Source organism: Taurulus bubalis (genome assembly GCF_910589615.1).
Source record: "Taurulus bubalis genome assembly, chromosome: 2".
Classification (NCBI taxonomy): domain Eukaryota; kingdom Metazoa; phylum Chordata; class Actinopteri; order Perciformes; family Cottidae; genus Taurulus; species Taurulus bubalis.
The window spans coordinates 1,803,687-1,821,822 of NC_136590.1; the positions used below are offsets into that span (position 1 = coordinate 1,803,687).

Sequence of the window (18,136 nt, forward strand, 5' to 3'; positions counted from 1 at the left end):
GCATCTGAAGGGTCGGTTATTTATACTTCAACCATGACAGAGAGAAAGAGAGATTGATTAAGGAACGGCCTTAAAGCCAGAACAAAAGGGGAAGGGGATTAAAAACCAATTGAGCCAAGCACAACATGGTGGGATGAAGACGATGAGACTCCTTCTGAGAACAGAACCCTGCAATCACTACCTGCAATAAGCAGAGGCGATACAATGATTTTAAGGCCATTCAAATATTAAATAAATATTGGAAACGCCTGTCACAGATTTGTGATACGAGTTGCCAGATGATCTTCAACTGCACTCCAGAGGGGAAGGTTTCAGTCACATAACAGATGACTGCTTCTGCAAGTTAAGCAAACAAATTGTTCTTCATGAGCAAATGAGACATGACTCACATCTATTGGATTATAATCAGTTCATTCACATGTACACTCTGCTCCAACTGGCGTTTCATTGTATTATGTTGGTCATATGTCAGCATCTATTGCATTTTGTCAATTAACAAGAAAAAGGTTGTTTTGTGTGGAAAGCAGACCCGTCGTGGGAAGAACCGCTCAGCCTCTGACTCACTGTTCAACACAGATGGCGTTTTAGGAGACTAATTGGATGTGGAAGTGATTCTGTTGTGCTGATGTTCTCGTGGTTTACGTTTCTCACAGTGGCCACTGTTTTTAAAATCACATGAAATGTGCACATCAGTGGCCGCGGCTTTGTGTTTTGCAACAGCAGACCACTTTCCTAAGAAAAGCAGATCACTATGCAACCGGAAGGAACAAATAGCTGCACCTCAGCGTCTACGTTTCCTCCTGCCTCTCCCAGGGGACGCCACATTACTGCCGGACTACTCTCAATGTGAAACACACACACTGACCTCCTCGTCTGCTGCAGCCTGGCCTCTGTGTCATCCTATGAGGAGCCTCAAAGGAGAAGGAGATGGAAAGACAAGCACCCTCAAGAACGGCCTGGTAAAATGCCCTGTGCTGCTTCAGCAGGCTGTAGAGGCACCAGCATGTCTGGACATCAACATGATGCTCGTCAGCAGAGGTGGACACAAACATGAGACCGTCTTCTGTTTAAACAATCAACCTTATTTACTTACTAACCACCTCATTTACCAAAAAACAATGAGGACTGCGAGCATTTGTGTCCTGAGCTCAGGAGACGGAGAACATTTCTGTTGTTGTTCAGCAGATGCCCTGTCATTATGGTGGTTAGCGTGCCTGCGTCAAGAAAAACAGGCCTGCTTTAAGAGGGCCTGCTTTAAATGGGACTGATTTAAGAGTGCCTGCTTTAAGAGGGCCTGATTTAAGTGGGCCTGCTTTAAGAGGGCCTGATTTAAGTGGGCCTGCTTTAAGTGGACCTGATTTAAGTGGACCTGATTTAAGTGGACCTGCTTTAAGAGGGCCTGATTTTAACGGACCTGCTTTAAGTGGACCTGATTTAAGTGGACCTGCTTTAAGAGGGCCTGATTTTAACGGACCTGCTTTAAGAGGGCCTGATTTAAGTGGGCCTGATTTAAGTGGACCTGCTTTAAGTGGACCTGCTTTAAGAGGGCCTGATTTTAACGGACCTGCTTTAAGTGGACCTGCTTTAAGTGGACCTGCTTTAAGTGGGACTGATTTAAGAGTGCCTGATTTAAGAGTGCCTGATTTAAGTGGGACTGATTTAAGTGGGCCTGATTTAAGCGGACCTATTTAAGTGGACCTGATTTAAGAGTGCCTGCTTTAAGTGGACCTAATTTAAGAGTGCCTGATTTAAGTGGGACTGATTTAAGTGGGCCTGATTTAAGCGGACCTGATTCAAGCGGGCCTGATTTAAGTGGGACTGATTTAAGTGGGCCTGATTTAAGCGGACCTGCTTTAAGTGCACCTGATTTAAGTGGGCCTGATTTAAGCGGACCTGATTTAAGCGGACCTGATTTAAGCGGGCCTGATTTAAGTGGGACTGATTGAAGTGGGACTGATTTAAGTGGGACTGATTTAAGTGGGCCTGATTTAAGCGGACCTGCTTTAAGTGGACCTAATTTAAGAGTGCCTGATTTAAGCGGGCCTGATTTAAGCGGGCCTGATTTAAGCGGACCTGATTTAAGCGGGCCTGATTTAAGTGGTACTGATTTAAGCGGACCTGCTTTAAGCGGACCTGCTTTAACTTAAAGCGGGGCTACGTTAAGTGGGCCTACTTTAAGCCGGCCCGCTCAGCAACCCGTTCTCTCTCCCACTGCTCAGCTTATTCAGTGTTCCTCGGTGTCCGCCAGGCAGCCGCAGAGTCTGAATGCAACCCACCAGGCCGTCTATCAGCACCTATGTAAAGACACGCTCAGAGCCACTGACCTCGTAGAACCGGTCTGGCAGGAGGGGAGGCGGGTGGGTTAAACAAACACAGGGGGAGGCCGTACAGAACGATAAGTACATGTTGACATTTTGCCACGTGAGTCGATAGTCCGTAAAGCGAACGTCAAACACACTCTTCCCCTAAACATAAAGCCTAGTTCACACTACAGGACTTTAGCCCAAAATACCCAGATCACAGCTCAGAGCTCGTACATCACGTGTGAACTGTTCAAGGACACGAGCTGAGAGGGTCACCGTTGGATCTCAGACGCATTCCAGACATCTAGCAGGCTAAATATCTGGTCCTGTGTGTGCTATGTGTTGGGTTAGCAACACAGGCCAAAGTTGTTGTTGCACCTTGGGCGACCTCAAGACTCCCGACAGCAGCAAGTTGTGTCTGAACAGTGCCGCTATCTGACCACTTTAAAAGTGGCGTCGTGTCCAAGGCAGAAGTGGTTTGGTGTCCTATACCTAAATTCCCGTGAAGACGAAGCGTATTTGAAAGGCCGCATGTAACAAGCTTATATTCACAGGATGGGTAACGACTGCAGAGAACGTCCATTACCAGAAGCACAGGGGGAGTCAACTCCCCACGGCTATCAGAGTGGATATTAATGGACACGGCCTGTTAAGTGATGCTCTCTAAAAAGGCGTCCATCAGCAGCTAAATGCTCCGGAGCTCCAATCTGGGCTGATATGGAGGAAGGAGACGCTGAACAGAGCTGTGAAGGGGAACTTTATCCTGACCAGGTCTGAGGATGTTATCTAGAAAAGACTAATCCAATCTAGCCCATCAAGCCGTGGACTCAGGCCTATCTCAGCCTTATCTGGGGACTATGTAGATATCAAAAGGATTATCTATCAAATACCACGGGAAAGACTTTCAGAAAAAGAATCACTGACATTTCAGAGGGAAAGCAGAAATGGCTAAAGTACCTCTGGTTTGATTAAACGTTTGATAGATAGATAGATGTATACTTGATTCATCCCCAAGGGGAAATGTGTTAAATATGTTCACCTATAATGGACTGGAACACTCATAGCATGCATCACCTCCTTGTTCTCACCACTGTGGCATTGATATGTTTTCATGTCAGAACCTTTGCCATAGAGAGAAGATGAAGATGGTTTACTGTGGAGTTTCCCAGGTGTTAAACAGGTCCCACTCAGAGTTCATCCTCTTGCATTGGCTCCTCCCTTTGCCTCGAAACAATGCACCACTACTTACTACTGTGTCAACGAAGGGACAACTTGCCTTTGTGCCTTTTACTACCGGTCCTATTTCACAATGCTTTATTATCTCAAGTAATAAATTACATTTGTAACTCTAAAATATCTACTTGTTTTGGCTGCAGACATATTCTATGGTCTGTTAGGGCCTATTTTTCAGGTTTGGAAGATTCAAGACATAGAAATATGCATATATGTGATCAAACAATACACAAAGATTGTAATAACACAGTTCAAGTAAACTGTGGTTGTTGATGATAGTTAACTTGTCTTGTTCTTCAGCTCTCATCCACTTTAACCTAATTACCCAAGCACACAGGCATGAGTCCTAAATGGGACAAAGGCCAAACAATGGGGCCTTTAGCTGCAAAGGGGAAAACGCTCGAGTCATATGACATGTCAGATGTGACACAGTGGTGACTGGAATGTAGCAGCCTGTGTTTTTCAGGTTTGTCAGTATGTGAAGGAAGTAAAGGTTAAAACAATGGCAGGAAAAAGGTGATGGTGACACATTTATACAATGCCAACAGCTATTAAGGGGAAATTAATCATTTCCTCTGGAGCGTTTTGACAGGTGAAGAGGGTTTAAGGACTCGACTGCTAATAGCAGAGCTTGTTTCACGGAGACGTGGCTTCCTGATGAGGATTTATTGGCTTTCACAAGGACCAAAGTGACAGACTGGAGTCTAAACAGCTCTACTGAGAACGCTCCATCAACATCACTTCAGTCCAAGCATTGACTCTTTTATCAGTCAGTTGTATTCTACTCGTCCTTCAAAAGGGAGACCATCTAATGAATGTCCAATAGCAAGTTTAAATAGACATTGATGTGAGGTAGCAGGTTTGTAGGTTGTTAGTCGTATTCAAACCGTCATACATTCTAAAAGAGAGAAGAGAGTCTTCAGCTGGGATCTTTAATCATGCAACAGAAGGTAAAATGTGCTCCATCTTCACACACCTGCCGTAGAGAGATCATGTGGCAGGAAGACCACCAACCGCCAGGTGAAGAATAGAAATACATTCCATCTATTGCCATTTGGTGAAGAGGTCTCCTATATTTTAATGTCCTGCTATTTGTATTTTGACAGGATAATACTGAGAGTCCTTGAAAACACCAATTAAATCCAAAGCAGGTCAAACGCCATGGCACAACAATTTGTGACATTTAAACTAATAATTGTACGTTTACAAATGTAGACAGCCGAACGGCATGCTGGGTAACGTTATAGCTGCTAGCTAGCAGCTATCATAACTGAGAGGCTCCACTGCACATTTCAGCCTAGAACAGAGATGGAGGGTGGAGAGAGAGAGAGAAACAGGAACGTGTGTTGCAAGAGGAACGCTGTGTCTGGTCATTTGAAAACATCTGACTACAGCCATTGTTGTTGCCGACGCACAGAAGGAGTTGGAACACAGAGAGTGAAGCCGTCGCCCGAAGAGGCGTGCGACAGGAAGAGCGACAGAAGAAAGTGGTCGGCAGTTTGCACTTTGATAATTGTTGTGGAGCCGAGCAAACCTCAAAACACGATCAACTACAGTGGCTTGCAAAAGTATTCATACCCCTTGAACGTTTCCACATTTTGTCACATTACACGCCACAAACATAAATATATTTTATTGGAATTTTATGTGAAAGACCAACACAAAGTGTCACACAATTGTGAAGTACAAAGAAAATTATACATGATTTAAAAAAAAAAATAATCACAAATAATAATCAGAAAAGTGCAGTGTGCAAAATTATTCAGCCCCCCTGAGTCAATACTTTGTGGAACCGCCTTTTGCTGCAATTACAGCTGCAAGTCTTTTGGGGTATGTCTCCACCAGCTTTGGACATCTAGAGACTGAGATTTTTGCTTTGTACATATTTATTATGTATTTATTTATACATGTTTTAAAAAAAATTAAAAACATGTATAATAAGCCACTGTATAAGAAGGCATGCAAGAGAAAGTAAATACTGCCATAAACCAAGAACAACGGTGCTTACGTACTCCACATCCGGCTGCAACCTTGGTTCACCATCCTCCCTGACAGACTCACTCTCGCGGTTTAGTGGAGGAACATAAAGAAACTAGAGGTGGGGTCTCCTACCTTTCTCTGTTTCTGGAATTTTGCCCTCAAGCGCTCAACCAGTTTCCTTTATATGATCAGCTCCCGAAGAGCTCTGCTCGTTTGAACTTGACCAACATTCTGCAGGTGAAAAGAACAGACCGTTCTACTCAGGAGGACCAGTTCATGAGCAAGATGACTCCTCTTCATCGCCCCGGGTTGCCTCATGCAGGATTTATCTTTGGACTGACTTGAAATGAAACTGAAGATGGATAAGATGACTTATCTGTTGATTTATTTTGCACATAATTTACTGAATTCAATGAGCATCCAACGCATCCCTCTGCTAAGCTGCAAGTCCTGCACAAGCAATGCTGTTTACTTTTAATATGTGAAATACTTTCAGCAGTTCTGAGGAAGATACGCTGAACGTCGATAATGTGAAGAGCAGTGGAGGCAGGAGGAAAGCATCCGAAGGGATCAACAACTTTTGGCTCAATATTGCAAATCTTTAAATCCTTTTTGGACACCGTGAGTATTAAGTCTCCCTCGTTATGTTAGTGCAGACACACAGCCGCTCACTCAATAGTCCAGTCGTCCAAACAACCAGAAAAAAACATGCAGAACAGTAGAATGTCTGCACTTCAACACAGGACTGACCCGAGACGAGAGAGGCTTTAAGCTGTAGTGTTGAGCGGTACTGTGTGAGGAAGATGAATGTCAGGAACATGGACTCATGATGAGTTAGGAGCGCTGGTCGTCTGAGACTGGTGGGGGTGATCTCCCACTGGGCCATGGGAGATCACCCTGGTATTTCCTCAATGAGGCCCAAGAGGCACCCAGTGGTTCTCATCCAGTCCTCAAGTTAAAATTAGACCTTAATACCCCTGGCCTCAGAGCAGAGAACCACGGGGCACAGCGGGGCAGGACCAGATGGAGCGCCGTTCTCTCTCTCATACATATGTTCGTATAGTTGTATGTATACTGTATAGTCCCAGTGTTTGATATGTAAAGGTCTCTGGTGGGAAAATAGATGATACGTGTCCTAAATAGAATGATAGATAGAGCTAAAGCAGAAGGAGAGACACAAGGAGGGATAAGGAGAGAGTGTGTGTGTGTGTGTGAGAGAGAGATAGAGGTCTTTCCAGCCGTCTCCCTTGTTGTTGTGTTCATGGTCTCTGCATGGAGCTGTGTGGTGGTGATGTGTTCATGGTCTCTGCATGGAGCTGTGTGGTGGTGATGTGTTCATGGTCTCTGTATGTGTGGTGGTGATGTGTTCATGGTCTCTGCATGGAGCTGTGTGGTGGTGATGTGTTCATGGTCTCTGCATGTGTGGTGGTGATGTGTTCATGGTCTCTGCATGTGTGGTGGTGATGTGTTCATGGTCTCTGCATGGAGCTGTGTGGTGGTGATGTGTTCATGGTCTCTGCATGTGTGGTGGTGATGTGTTCATGGTCTCTGCATGTGTGGTGGTGTTGTGTTCATGGTCTCTGTATTTGTGGTGGTGATGTGTTCATGGTCTCTGCATGGAGCTGTGTGGTGGTGATGTGTTCATGGTCTCTGCATGTGTGGTGGTGATGTGTTCATGGTCTCTGCATGTGTGGTGGTGATGCTGGGTCAGCCATCTTGGATATTGAACCGTCTCGTGCTTCTAGTCTCCTGACCACAGAGCTTTAACTTGTCATTCACCCGTTCATACACGGGGGGCTAAGGTGCCACGCAACATTCACACACGTATACGCACAGCGACGCCAGTGTCTTGACAAGGAGGACACATCAGACTAGCAGAGCCCGGGATCGAACCGCCGATCCTCTGATTGATGGACCCTGCTTACAACTGAGCCACAGTCCCCTCAGCTATTCATGTACGTCTACAGAGGGCATTGGATATTTAAATTATGTGATGCACATGTATAATAAAGTATATATCTATCTATGTGAAAAACAACAAGCTGTGGCTTAGACTGTGAGTCAGTTAGCTCACAACTACACAACTACACACTTACACAAATACACTTACACAACTACACACTTACACACATACACAAATACACATACACAACTACACACATATACACATACACAATTACACAAATACACTTACACAACTACACACTTACACACATACACAACTACACACAACTACACACACACAACTACACACAACTACACACATATACAACTACACACATACACACATACACTAGGGCTGCAACAACGAATCGATAAAATCGATTATCAAAAGAGTCGGCAACGAATTTCATTATCGATTCGTTGTGTCACGCGATTCTTACGGCAGTCAATAAGTCAACAAGTCAACAAGTCAATAAGTCAATAAGTCAATAAGTCACGGAGAAAGACAAAGAAGAGCGGAGCAGAGCAACCGGCCGCCAGCGTTTCTGAGATTGGAGTGAGACACGGAGAAACGCTCAGGTTGTGATCTTAGCAATAGAAGATCTTTGATGTGTCGAGTCTCGGCCAATCAGCGTTAAGATGTCTCCATCGTCTTCATTTCCCTCCAACTACTTTTTAATGGAAGCTAGTCAGCTTGCTAACACGCTAGCTAACGTGTTTGGGTCGTGTAACCCCCCGGTCTGGTTCAGTTCACCAGTCACTTGCTAACGTTAAACCGGCACACCTGGCTGCAGGTTGTCTTTTTTACTCAAAGTAGAAGAATCAAATCACGTAGTTGGGCTTAGCCAACAACGTGACGTCGTGGTCGTAAGAGACCCAGAATGATCGAGTTCCAGGAAGAGGACGCTCTATATGGAGCACAGCTTGATGCTGAGATGAGGTGGAGCTGGGCCTGGAGGTGGAGGTCAAACAGACGTGAGAGGAGCAGCACAGCTTCCTCTGTCCAGTGTTCATACATATTGATATTAATTATTACCGCTAGTTATTTCCTAAACACACACACACACCGTGTCATCGGTACTCAGACGGTAAAGGAAGAGAACCAACACCTCTCTCTCTCTCTCTGGGCTGATGTCATAATTTATAGAGTTACGCTGCAGAGCGTTTACTGTTTACAACACTTGATCCCTCATGTAGTTACTGCATCAATATGTGTTCGACAAACGCCTTTCCATCATCTATGTGTAAACCTTTAATCCACGAAAGGAAAAAAAACACCTCAACCATTTGAAATGACTTGGCATTTTGAACCACTTCCACACCTCAGCGGCGCTTCCTCACACTGACTGAGAAGACCTGCAGGCGTGTGGATCGCTGCCCGTCAGAGACCCTCCTCTCGTCAGCCGGGCAGCAGTTTGAGTCATGTGAACATTGATGGGACATGTCAATACAACTGGGTCGCTGCACTGCTCTGGCGCAGCGGCCATCACGGTAAACGTAGCACTGTTGCCATCGTCTGCACCGTTAGCACCGTTAGCTAGGAGCCGTCGCCATGTTGAGAGCTGTTGAGGCAATCAAAACGCTCCCAGTCTTGCATCGTGTGCCTTTAAATGAGCACTGCGGACCGTGATTTAGACGTTTAAAGTGTGTGTTCCAAACCAACAGCCACCAGGAGGCGCTCACACGTCTCGGGAACTGTCCTGCCTCCACCCAGGGAGCGTTCAGAAACAAGAACACCTCCAGCTAGGAAAGTAGATGGATGAGATTAAGACGAGCACAATGCAGGTTTACTGTGGGTTTAGCACCACTCAATAGAATGATCCCTCGATCACTGCACTGTTTAGTCGTCTCCAGCACGGCGACGTGCCACTGCAGACTTTCCCAGTTTCCACTAAATCCATTGCACCAAGGAGCTGCTGGTGGGTGTGACCTGAGACCTGCAACGCTCCCACAACTAAAAGGGAAAGAAATGAAACGTCCGTGAGTTTGATCCTTCCGGAAAAGAGTAGCACTCACTTCCAGATTCATTACTTCAATATGATGCATGAAGGTTAAAACATTAATATTAATAAAGACACTGAAGGCAAAAAACAGCTACAAGGCCGGCGGTGACAGAGCCAAACTGCTGTCAACATATAACACTTCTCTACATTTCAAAGCTGCAGATTCTGTTTAATATTCAGCCAAAACTGCACATGGACGAGATATTACAGGATACAGCCGCCAGCATGTGTCCTGAAATGAAGACTATGAACACATGACACATGAACACACCACGACAGTTATATAGATGTAATCCTAGATGTAGACTGTCACTCTAATATAATTAACGGATCATTTTTGGAACCCTGGCTGTTGTCTGCCAAAAACATTCAGGTGTTCCTCTTTAAAATAGTGCTATGAGCCGCTGTTAGACACCTTTTTCCTCTGTTCTGTCTTGCTCCCCAATAAATACTGATCTAAATGTAGCAACGGCAGACTTCAAAGTGGTAATCCCCTTCAGATGTATTCATGTGAAACGCCTGAACATGAGGATGAGAGGATGCATTCCTCCATCGCAGACCTGAAACCTGAGAGAAGATCCGCAGCTCAAGTCCGGTACGAAGCCTGGAGTTGTAGCCGCAGAGTCGGCTGTCGGCTTTAAAACCAAAAGCCTGCAGCTTCAGAATGCACGAGGTTTAGGATTACCAACAGACACAGCAAAACACACCCGCAAGAAAGTGAGAAAACATCTCAAATCTTGTCTTACGGACTTCAAAACGCCTCATGAATTCCACTAAATTATGCTTTTCATTTCGTGGTAAATTCAAGCTTCTATCTGACTTTTTTTGTCCAAATTAAATCCTCGATTTCTGACATTGCTTTGTATTTTGTGTTCAAATCCAAGCGTAAAAGCGCTGCGTAAAAGCATTGTGCGAAAATCCGCAGCTTTTGTGGGTGTGAACGCAGCATTAGGCCTGAACAGCGCCCTGCGCTGCGGGTTGTGCTCTGCCTGCACACAACAGACAGGTTCCTGTGCAGAAAGACAAGACCGTGGAACAGGAGAGGAAGCACAGATACTTTCACAGGACCGGCTTAGCAGACAGAGAGGCAGCGTCTGCATCAGGTGGATAATTAAAAGCTTCATCATTGTAGACGTGTTTCATGAGGCAGCGTAGCTTCATTTTGACTGACCTGAACCTCTCCTGCATGCAGGTCAAACGAAGAGCAGCTGCTCATGAACAACAAGCCTGAGGTCAGAACACAACCAGGTACATTCTACCTGGATGATGTCTATTCAGTGAGGTAATCAAATGATTTAGTGGTCATTGCTTATCATTACTCACAGACTCAGACACTGAACGTACGTGTGTGTGTGTGTGTGTGTGTGTGTGTGTGAGTGCGTGATCAGGCTTCACACTTGGCTCCACCCCTTCTCTCTGTTGCGTTCAGTGACTACAAAGAGAGCGGCACATTGCAGAAACATGTATTCTATCTTTTCTTTAAAGCCTCTCTGCGCCGCACGGCTGGGGAGGAATAACCTTTATCTACAGGAACAAGAGTGTTGTGCACACAGCATGCTCACTGCAACTCATTCAGGACCCTAATCACACACACACACACACACACACACACACGCTTTTCTTTCACTGCCAATTAAAAAGACTGATGATACATCTTTCATGTTAGTGTGGTTGCCTGTTCAGTCTGGTAGAAGAGAGCAGCACTGGAGCACAGGAGCTCTCTGCCAACACCAACGTGCCCATCAGCACCAGCAGAGAGGGACTGGGCGTTTCTTTTTACCTGCAAGAGGAAAAGGAGGCCGTCGAGTCCACCATGCTTTCCTATCTCTCTCTGTTAATACATAATCTCCTCATTCCTCAGGACCCAGAGACGTGTTCATGGGTAAAAGTCTCGACCGGTCATCAGGGACAGTTCCTCCATCAATGAGTACAGGTTCACTCAACCCCAACTTCAAACATCAACTCCCTTGCCTCAGAAACCGAGCGAGTCAGAACACAAGTCCCTGCTCTCGCTCTCGCCTGTGATCGTTTCCCCTCAGTTCATTCCTAAGGAGATGACCGCCATGGAATCACACCTTTAACAAATGTCTCACTTCTGCTTTTGATGCGGTCATGCTTCACTTGAGCTGCGCAGGATTTCACCTCCACGTCATCACGGCCGGAAACCACCTGACTGTGTGTGTGTGTGTGTGTGTCTGTCTGTCTGTGTGTGTGTCTGTGTGTGTGTGTATGTGTCTGTCTGTCTGTCTGTGTATGTGTCTGTCTGTGTGTCTGTCTGTGTGTGTGTGTATGTGTGTGTCTGTCTGTCTGTCTGTGTGTGTCTGTGTGTGTGTCTCTGTCTGTCTCTGTCTGTGCTTGCATATGTGTGTGTCTGTCTGTCTGTTCGTGTGTGTGTCTGTGTGTGTCTGTCTGTCTGTCTGTCTGTCTGTGTGTGTGTCTGTGTGTGTGTGTGTGTCTGTGTGTGTGTGTGCGTATGTGTCTGTGTGTGTGTGTATGTGTGTGTCTGTGTCTGTGTGTCTGTGTGTGTGTGTGTGTCTGTGTGTGTGTGTGTATGTGTCTGTGTGTCTGTGTGTGTGTGTGTCTGTGTGTGTGTGTGTGTCTGTGTGTGTGTGTGTGTCTGTGTGTCTGTGTGTGTGTGTGTGTGTGTGTGTGTGTGTGTGTGTCTGTGTGTGTGTCTGTGTGTGTGTGTGTCTGTGTGTGTGTGTGTCTGTGTGTGTGTGTGTGTGTGTGTGTGTGTGTGTGTGTGTGTGTGTGTGTGCTTTCCCATGATCTCATGTGGTTTCAGCTACTGTTGTCGTTACTTCCTTGACGGTTCGGGGAGCAAGGTGCTTTTCTGGTTGGGGGACTTGTTGAAAGCTGCAGAGGAGGAGGGGCCACACACACACACACACACACACACACACACACACACACACACACACACACACACACACACACACAAGCCTGACAAGAGGCCCCCACACACACCGGCCTGACGAGTGGCCCCCAGCATTAGCCACACTTGTACCTTGACTGAGGGGCTGAGGGGCTGAGGGGCTGAGGGGCTGAGGGGCTGACCCCCACTGGGCAAACACACCTTCAGCTCCAGAGCTCCCTCGCCTCCCTGTGAGCAGTGTGTTCAGGCTGCTCATGCCCCGTGAACATGCACTGTGTTGTTGTAGCTTAGCGGGCCCTGCAGCGACAGGTTACTCATGTTCCTTTGTGCTGACGGGTCACGCCCTGGCCAGACACGCCTCACTGATACCTCACACGGGCACTCGGCTTCCTCCTGCTGCTGTTCCTGTAGTAGGAAACAGACTAGAAGCTTCCTAAACAATGACTCACTCCAGTGGATTCATTAAATAAAGCCAGTTGGCCTGAAGCGTTCATCCAGCTGGAGCGAGGGAGCGGTACAGGGATCAGCAACAACTTTGTCTGGCAAACACGCAAACATGTCAAGTGTATGTTGGCATCGTTTTCCATCCAGCTCAACGATGCAGGAACGTCAAATCAATTTGAACATTTGAATTTGATTTTTGACGACGTTCATTCGTCGAACTTGTCCCCTTCTTAGGGCTCATACACATTTAGACCAATGGAGTTCCATGACTTTTCACCAAATTCCAATGACTTTTCAATTACTTTAGACCAAATTTCCATGATTTTTAATCACATTTTCATGACTTTTAACCAAATGTCCATGACAAACATTTAGTGAAATCTGGGTGTAAACAGTAAAAAGTGAGTAAATGTAGTATTTAAACTAACAATGAGAATACAAAGCATACAGTAAACCTTAAATGACACAAATGAATGAGACAATAGTTTGATTAAAAGAATAAACATTTATATAGATGCCTGTATGTATGCCTGCTTATATTCTGAGTCTTTCTTTTAAAAGCATATTCATTATTTCAAACTCAGCGTAAATGAACGACATGAACACATGAATATAACACATTTACATGAACACATGAATATAACACATTTACATGACTTTTACTAAACCTTTGGGGTTTTATTATTTTCAAGGACTTTTCCAGGCCTGGAAATAACCATTTTAAAATGGACTTTTCCAGGTTCCCCATGGCCGTAACAACCCTGCCTTCTGGCTCTGACTGTATTCAATATCCTCATGCAATGTTAAAACAATGTATTTATTTTGGGAAGCACACTTTGTTTGGCGCCGTCAGCCTTCCAGAATTGAAATCAAACACCGGTGCGTTGACTTAGACCACTGAATGAATGTCATTCACGGTGTTTAAATGATTTTACCAGCAGCTCAAGGGGAGGTGGAGTTTTCTCAACTCAGAGGAACCTTGTAACCCTTCAACCTCTTTCACATGACAATACGTTCTGGGATGCTCATGTGACGTGTCTGAACAGGGACTTTCTGAATAACAGATCTGACAGAAAGATTAAGGTGGGGCTTCAAACACACTGTGACCTTTCAGAGCTCTACTGGGATTGTTGGATGAAGGTAGTTAAAGGTAGCTCACCACCACCGACCCCCACAAAGGTATTTTCCCTCCAGAAAAAGACAAGCCGAGCCAAGCCGGGGCAGAGGCAGGCAGATAGCGTTTCCAACCGTCCCGTCCCCCAAGCTAACGCAACTAGAAACACCGCTGCATACCTCATCCATTATCTTGTCTGGCTGCCCCCACTTCCAGCAGCAGCCTACTTATTAACTCCTTTTTTCATTATTTTAAAGAGAGGACAGATTGGTTCAAGGGAGCTTCACCATATTTGGTACTTAGGAACACGCTAAAGTACTTGTGTAGAATAGAATTACAGCCGGACTGGAATGAAGTTGTGATCGGCGCTAAGACAGGATCAAAGCCTGACACCAGAGGACCAGCTCCTCTAATGAGGGCTGAGCCAAGGCCAACCGGAACTAATGTCAAACTTACACGTTATTCAAACTTAACTTTATGAGTCTCTCGTTGTTGCATACATTGAGTTTTGGTCTGCGATACCAGCAGCAGAGGAAAGAGGGACAACAGGGAGCCAGAGTAGTTTCTCCTCACCATCTTTTACGAGTCCCTGTGCTTTGCCAATAAAGGTTTCTGTCATTAATCTTGAAGGCAGAAACAGGCCCACATCTTAGTTAAACAGTAGCTATACTGCTGTACTAGGCAGTAAATATTAGCTCCCTGCAGGTTTAGCCAAGATGAAGGGCAGACAACCACAATATTATTATCCAGAAAATCATAGAAGACCTAGACTATCTGTTCGTGGATGAAAGCCATCTCATGAAGGGGACTGCAGGGGTGTGGATGTTGCCTTGAGGTGCCGTCAGAAATATGGTTACTCACCAGTCCACGTGAGGCACAGCAAACAAAGCCAAAGGCTACAATGAAAAGTCTCTGTGGTTGGGGGATTTTCATTGTAGTGAAACGCAACAATAAAAGTCACGTAAAGCAGACTACTACAACGCTTGGCACGGCGCAGCATTACCACACATCACACTTCTAGCCCACATTAAACAAGCAGAACAAGGGAACAAAATGGAGGCTTATCTGAAGATCGCCAACCTACTATGGGTTGAGGTGATGACGAATGCAGACTATAAGGTTAGACAATGCAAATCAACCCCTATTTGCTCAAACAGACTGCCAGTTGTTTCTGTGCTTTAGATTATCGCTGAAGGACACCATGGCTGCTTGATGTGGAAATGCATTGGCAGGAGTATTTATTCAAATTAGAGCAAAGCTCCACCTGCTGCCACAGGAAGAAAAACGTGTTTTTAATGTCCCTGAGAAATGTAGTTGGTTACTGGAACAAAGACCATCTCCAGGGCCTCAGGTAACAGTGAAACATGAAATACGATCCGGGAAGTCCAGGTTGAGTAAAAGATGAGTTTACAGGCTTCAAAGACACAGCATTGCACAACTCTTGAGAGTTATGACGGTGCCAATCAGTCACAGGTAGACACATGGCATTAATCTATCAGGAATGTGGGCCTCGCCAAATGAGGGTAAACTTTTTGCGGCGAAAGCTGCTCCAGGTTCAACTTTTCCTTCCGGATGACCCCGCCTCCTGTTTGCTGAAGCCCTCGGCGTTGGCCCCTACAGAGTGGTACCACTAGAGTCCACAAAGTGCTAATAAGAGCCTCTTTCCCATCATAAGGGTCAGAACTATATGAATTTGTCACGACATGTATGACGATCTGGAACATTGTAACAGCCCCATGGTTTATTGCCTATAGGGGACGCTATCACTAACGCTGCGTTCACACCAAAAGTGAATTATTCACGCGAGTAGATTACATGTAAAGTCAATGCGAATGAGGCGAAAAAGCGTTGCGAAAATTCCACTGTGTGCGTCCACGGAAAATATTATGAACCCAGACAGATGGCGTTTGATGTTCCGACGTTTGTGAAACTTCCACAACAAGCATGAAGCAGAACTCGTGCTTACTTCAAGGGTGGATGGCGGAAACGGTAACTGTTTTCGCGGAGTTAAGCCACGGGAAAGCCGACTGAAGCGAATTTACCACATAAAGTCGAGTGAGTAGAAAAAGCGTTGCGAAAAAGCGTTGCGAAAAAGCGTTGTGAACGCAGCATAATACCAACACAACATGGGCAAGGAAGTGGTGAATTATATGAAAGTGCTCTCAATTACCTGCCTGACACCCCTACTGGGAGAAACCTCTCTCTTCAAAGGCCATTCTCCTTCAACAACGGTGACGTTTCCAAAGGGTTTACCACCATTCACCTCTACTTTCTACCACAGCCAACACTTGGCATCCTCTCACATCTGTGCTGGCAGCTTACCCCTCTAAAGGCACCCCTAAAAGCCTCCCGTGGCTCGACCTTCTGAGTCTGAGAGTCCCTTTGAAAAGCCTTCCCTCTTTGATGTGAGGAATGCTCCAGATCAAGCTGGAAACTGACTTCAGCTGCTATCTGTCTGCCTCTGCGGGGAGGATGAATATGGATTTTTTTTTTAAATCATGATTGCAAAGTGAACCCCCGCAGACACACACTAAGTGGTGCGCTCCCTCGCCCGGTGGGAGTTGCCGATCCGGAGACAGGCCGGATAGCATCAAGTGATGGAGATGGTGACCCCCGATGTGTCGAGTGTTGGAGCGATGCTGAGAGGCCAGTGGCACAAGCGCAGCTCAGAGATAAGAGCTGGGGGATACTTATTTAACTGCGTAAGTGGCTGCTGATGGCGTGGGAACTCTCAGCGTCAGAGATCACCGGGTACAGGATCGAACCACCGATCCCAAATGATTGAGTTGTGATCGGACGACACAGTGGATGTTGTGACGCCTGTGAGCCAGGGAGCGAACACATCTCTGGCCTCTTATTGGTCCATTCAAACACACACACACACACACACACACACACACACACACACGGGCTTAGATTGCACTGAATCTAAACAGCTACGTCATGATTACATAGAGAGCTGAGGCAGCTATTGGGTTCATAATATCTCAATTTAGGGAAAAGCCATTTATATAGATGCCTGTATGTATGCCTGCTTATATTTTTGAGCGTCTTTCTTTTAAAAGCATGATAATTATTTCAAACTCGTAAATGAACGTCATGAACACATGAATATAACACATTTACATGACTTTTACTAAACTTTTGTGGTTTTATTTTTTTCCAGGACTTTTCCAGGTTCTCCATGACCGGAAGAACTCCGGTGCATTAAAACAAAGTTAAGCGGCATTCTCGATTCTCGGCTGTCGTAACTACGACAACAACGGACGCGTTCAGGGTCGCCTGTTGAACCGTAAACGCCGGCGCTAAACGAGGCTTACCTTGGAGAAGCGTCCCGGAGCTCACGAGAGCCAGCAGCAGGAAAGCAGCGGGGTCCATCCTTCAGGGAGACGGCGTGGGTCCTGTGTGGTCTGCGGGCAGAGAGCAGCTCAAAGTCGGTCTGGACTGGACGAGTAACGGCCCGGAAGATGTGTCACAGTGGCGGGGAAGAGGCGCGGAAAGTCCGAGAAGCAGCGCAGGTGAAACAGACTGAGCGCTGACTGCGAGGAGGAAGAGGAGGAGGAGGAAGAGGAGGAGGAGGCGGCTCTTCGTTTTTTTTTTCTTCCTATAGATGTTGCCTTGGGGTGCTGTCGGAAATATGGTTACTCATCAGTCCACGTGAGGGTCAGCAAACAAAGCCAAAGGCGACAGTGGGGACTTTCAGACTCACATAGCGGAAGAGCTATGAGGCTTTCACGAAACAATAAAAGTCACGTAAAGTAGACTACTACGACAACGTGTGGCCCCAGTGCAGCATTACCACACGCACCTCTGTCCGGAACAACGTGGAGGACTTATGTGAAGATTTCCAACATATCATGTGTTCAACAAGGCGGTTGCTGCTGGTTTTCATCATGGTTCTATTTATAGAATAGTAATAACATGGTGTGTGAACTGTGCTTGAGCCGCACATGTGGAGAAAACACAACTTTATTTGTTCTAACAAAGCGATCGCACATTTTATTTGTTTCGTCTGATGGAGCGATCTGCTTGACTTGAAAGTGATTGCAATTTTCTTTATTCTAATATTTATATAAGCACAGATGGATTTAAAAGTGATGTTCCTGCAATACAAATTCAGCAATATGCGTTATAATCAGCTTATAGCACTGTATAATTATAGTAATACACACTTCTACATATCCATAATGCATTATAACAATAACACAGTGCCTTTTGCAATGACTTATACGGTCACGTA

The 18,136-nt window shown here is 45.7% G+C and overlaps 1 protein-coding gene across 1 annotated transcript in view; it reads right to left on the minus strand.

Moving 5' to 3' along the window:
• Nucleotides 1-17,274, minus strand: part of alcama (activated leukocyte cell adhesion molecule a) — a gene marked incomplete at its 5' end in the record, with an annotated part of 51,550 nt that extends 34,276 nt beyond the window's left edge. The window contains one exon of the mRNA XM_079214224.1: nucleotides 17,217-17,274. Within this exon, the coding sequence (XP_079070350.1) occupies nucleotides 17,217-17,274 (58 nt within the window). The remainder of the gene's footprint in view (nucleotides 1-17,216) is intronic.
• Nucleotides 17,275-18,136: the final 862 nt, after the last annotated feature.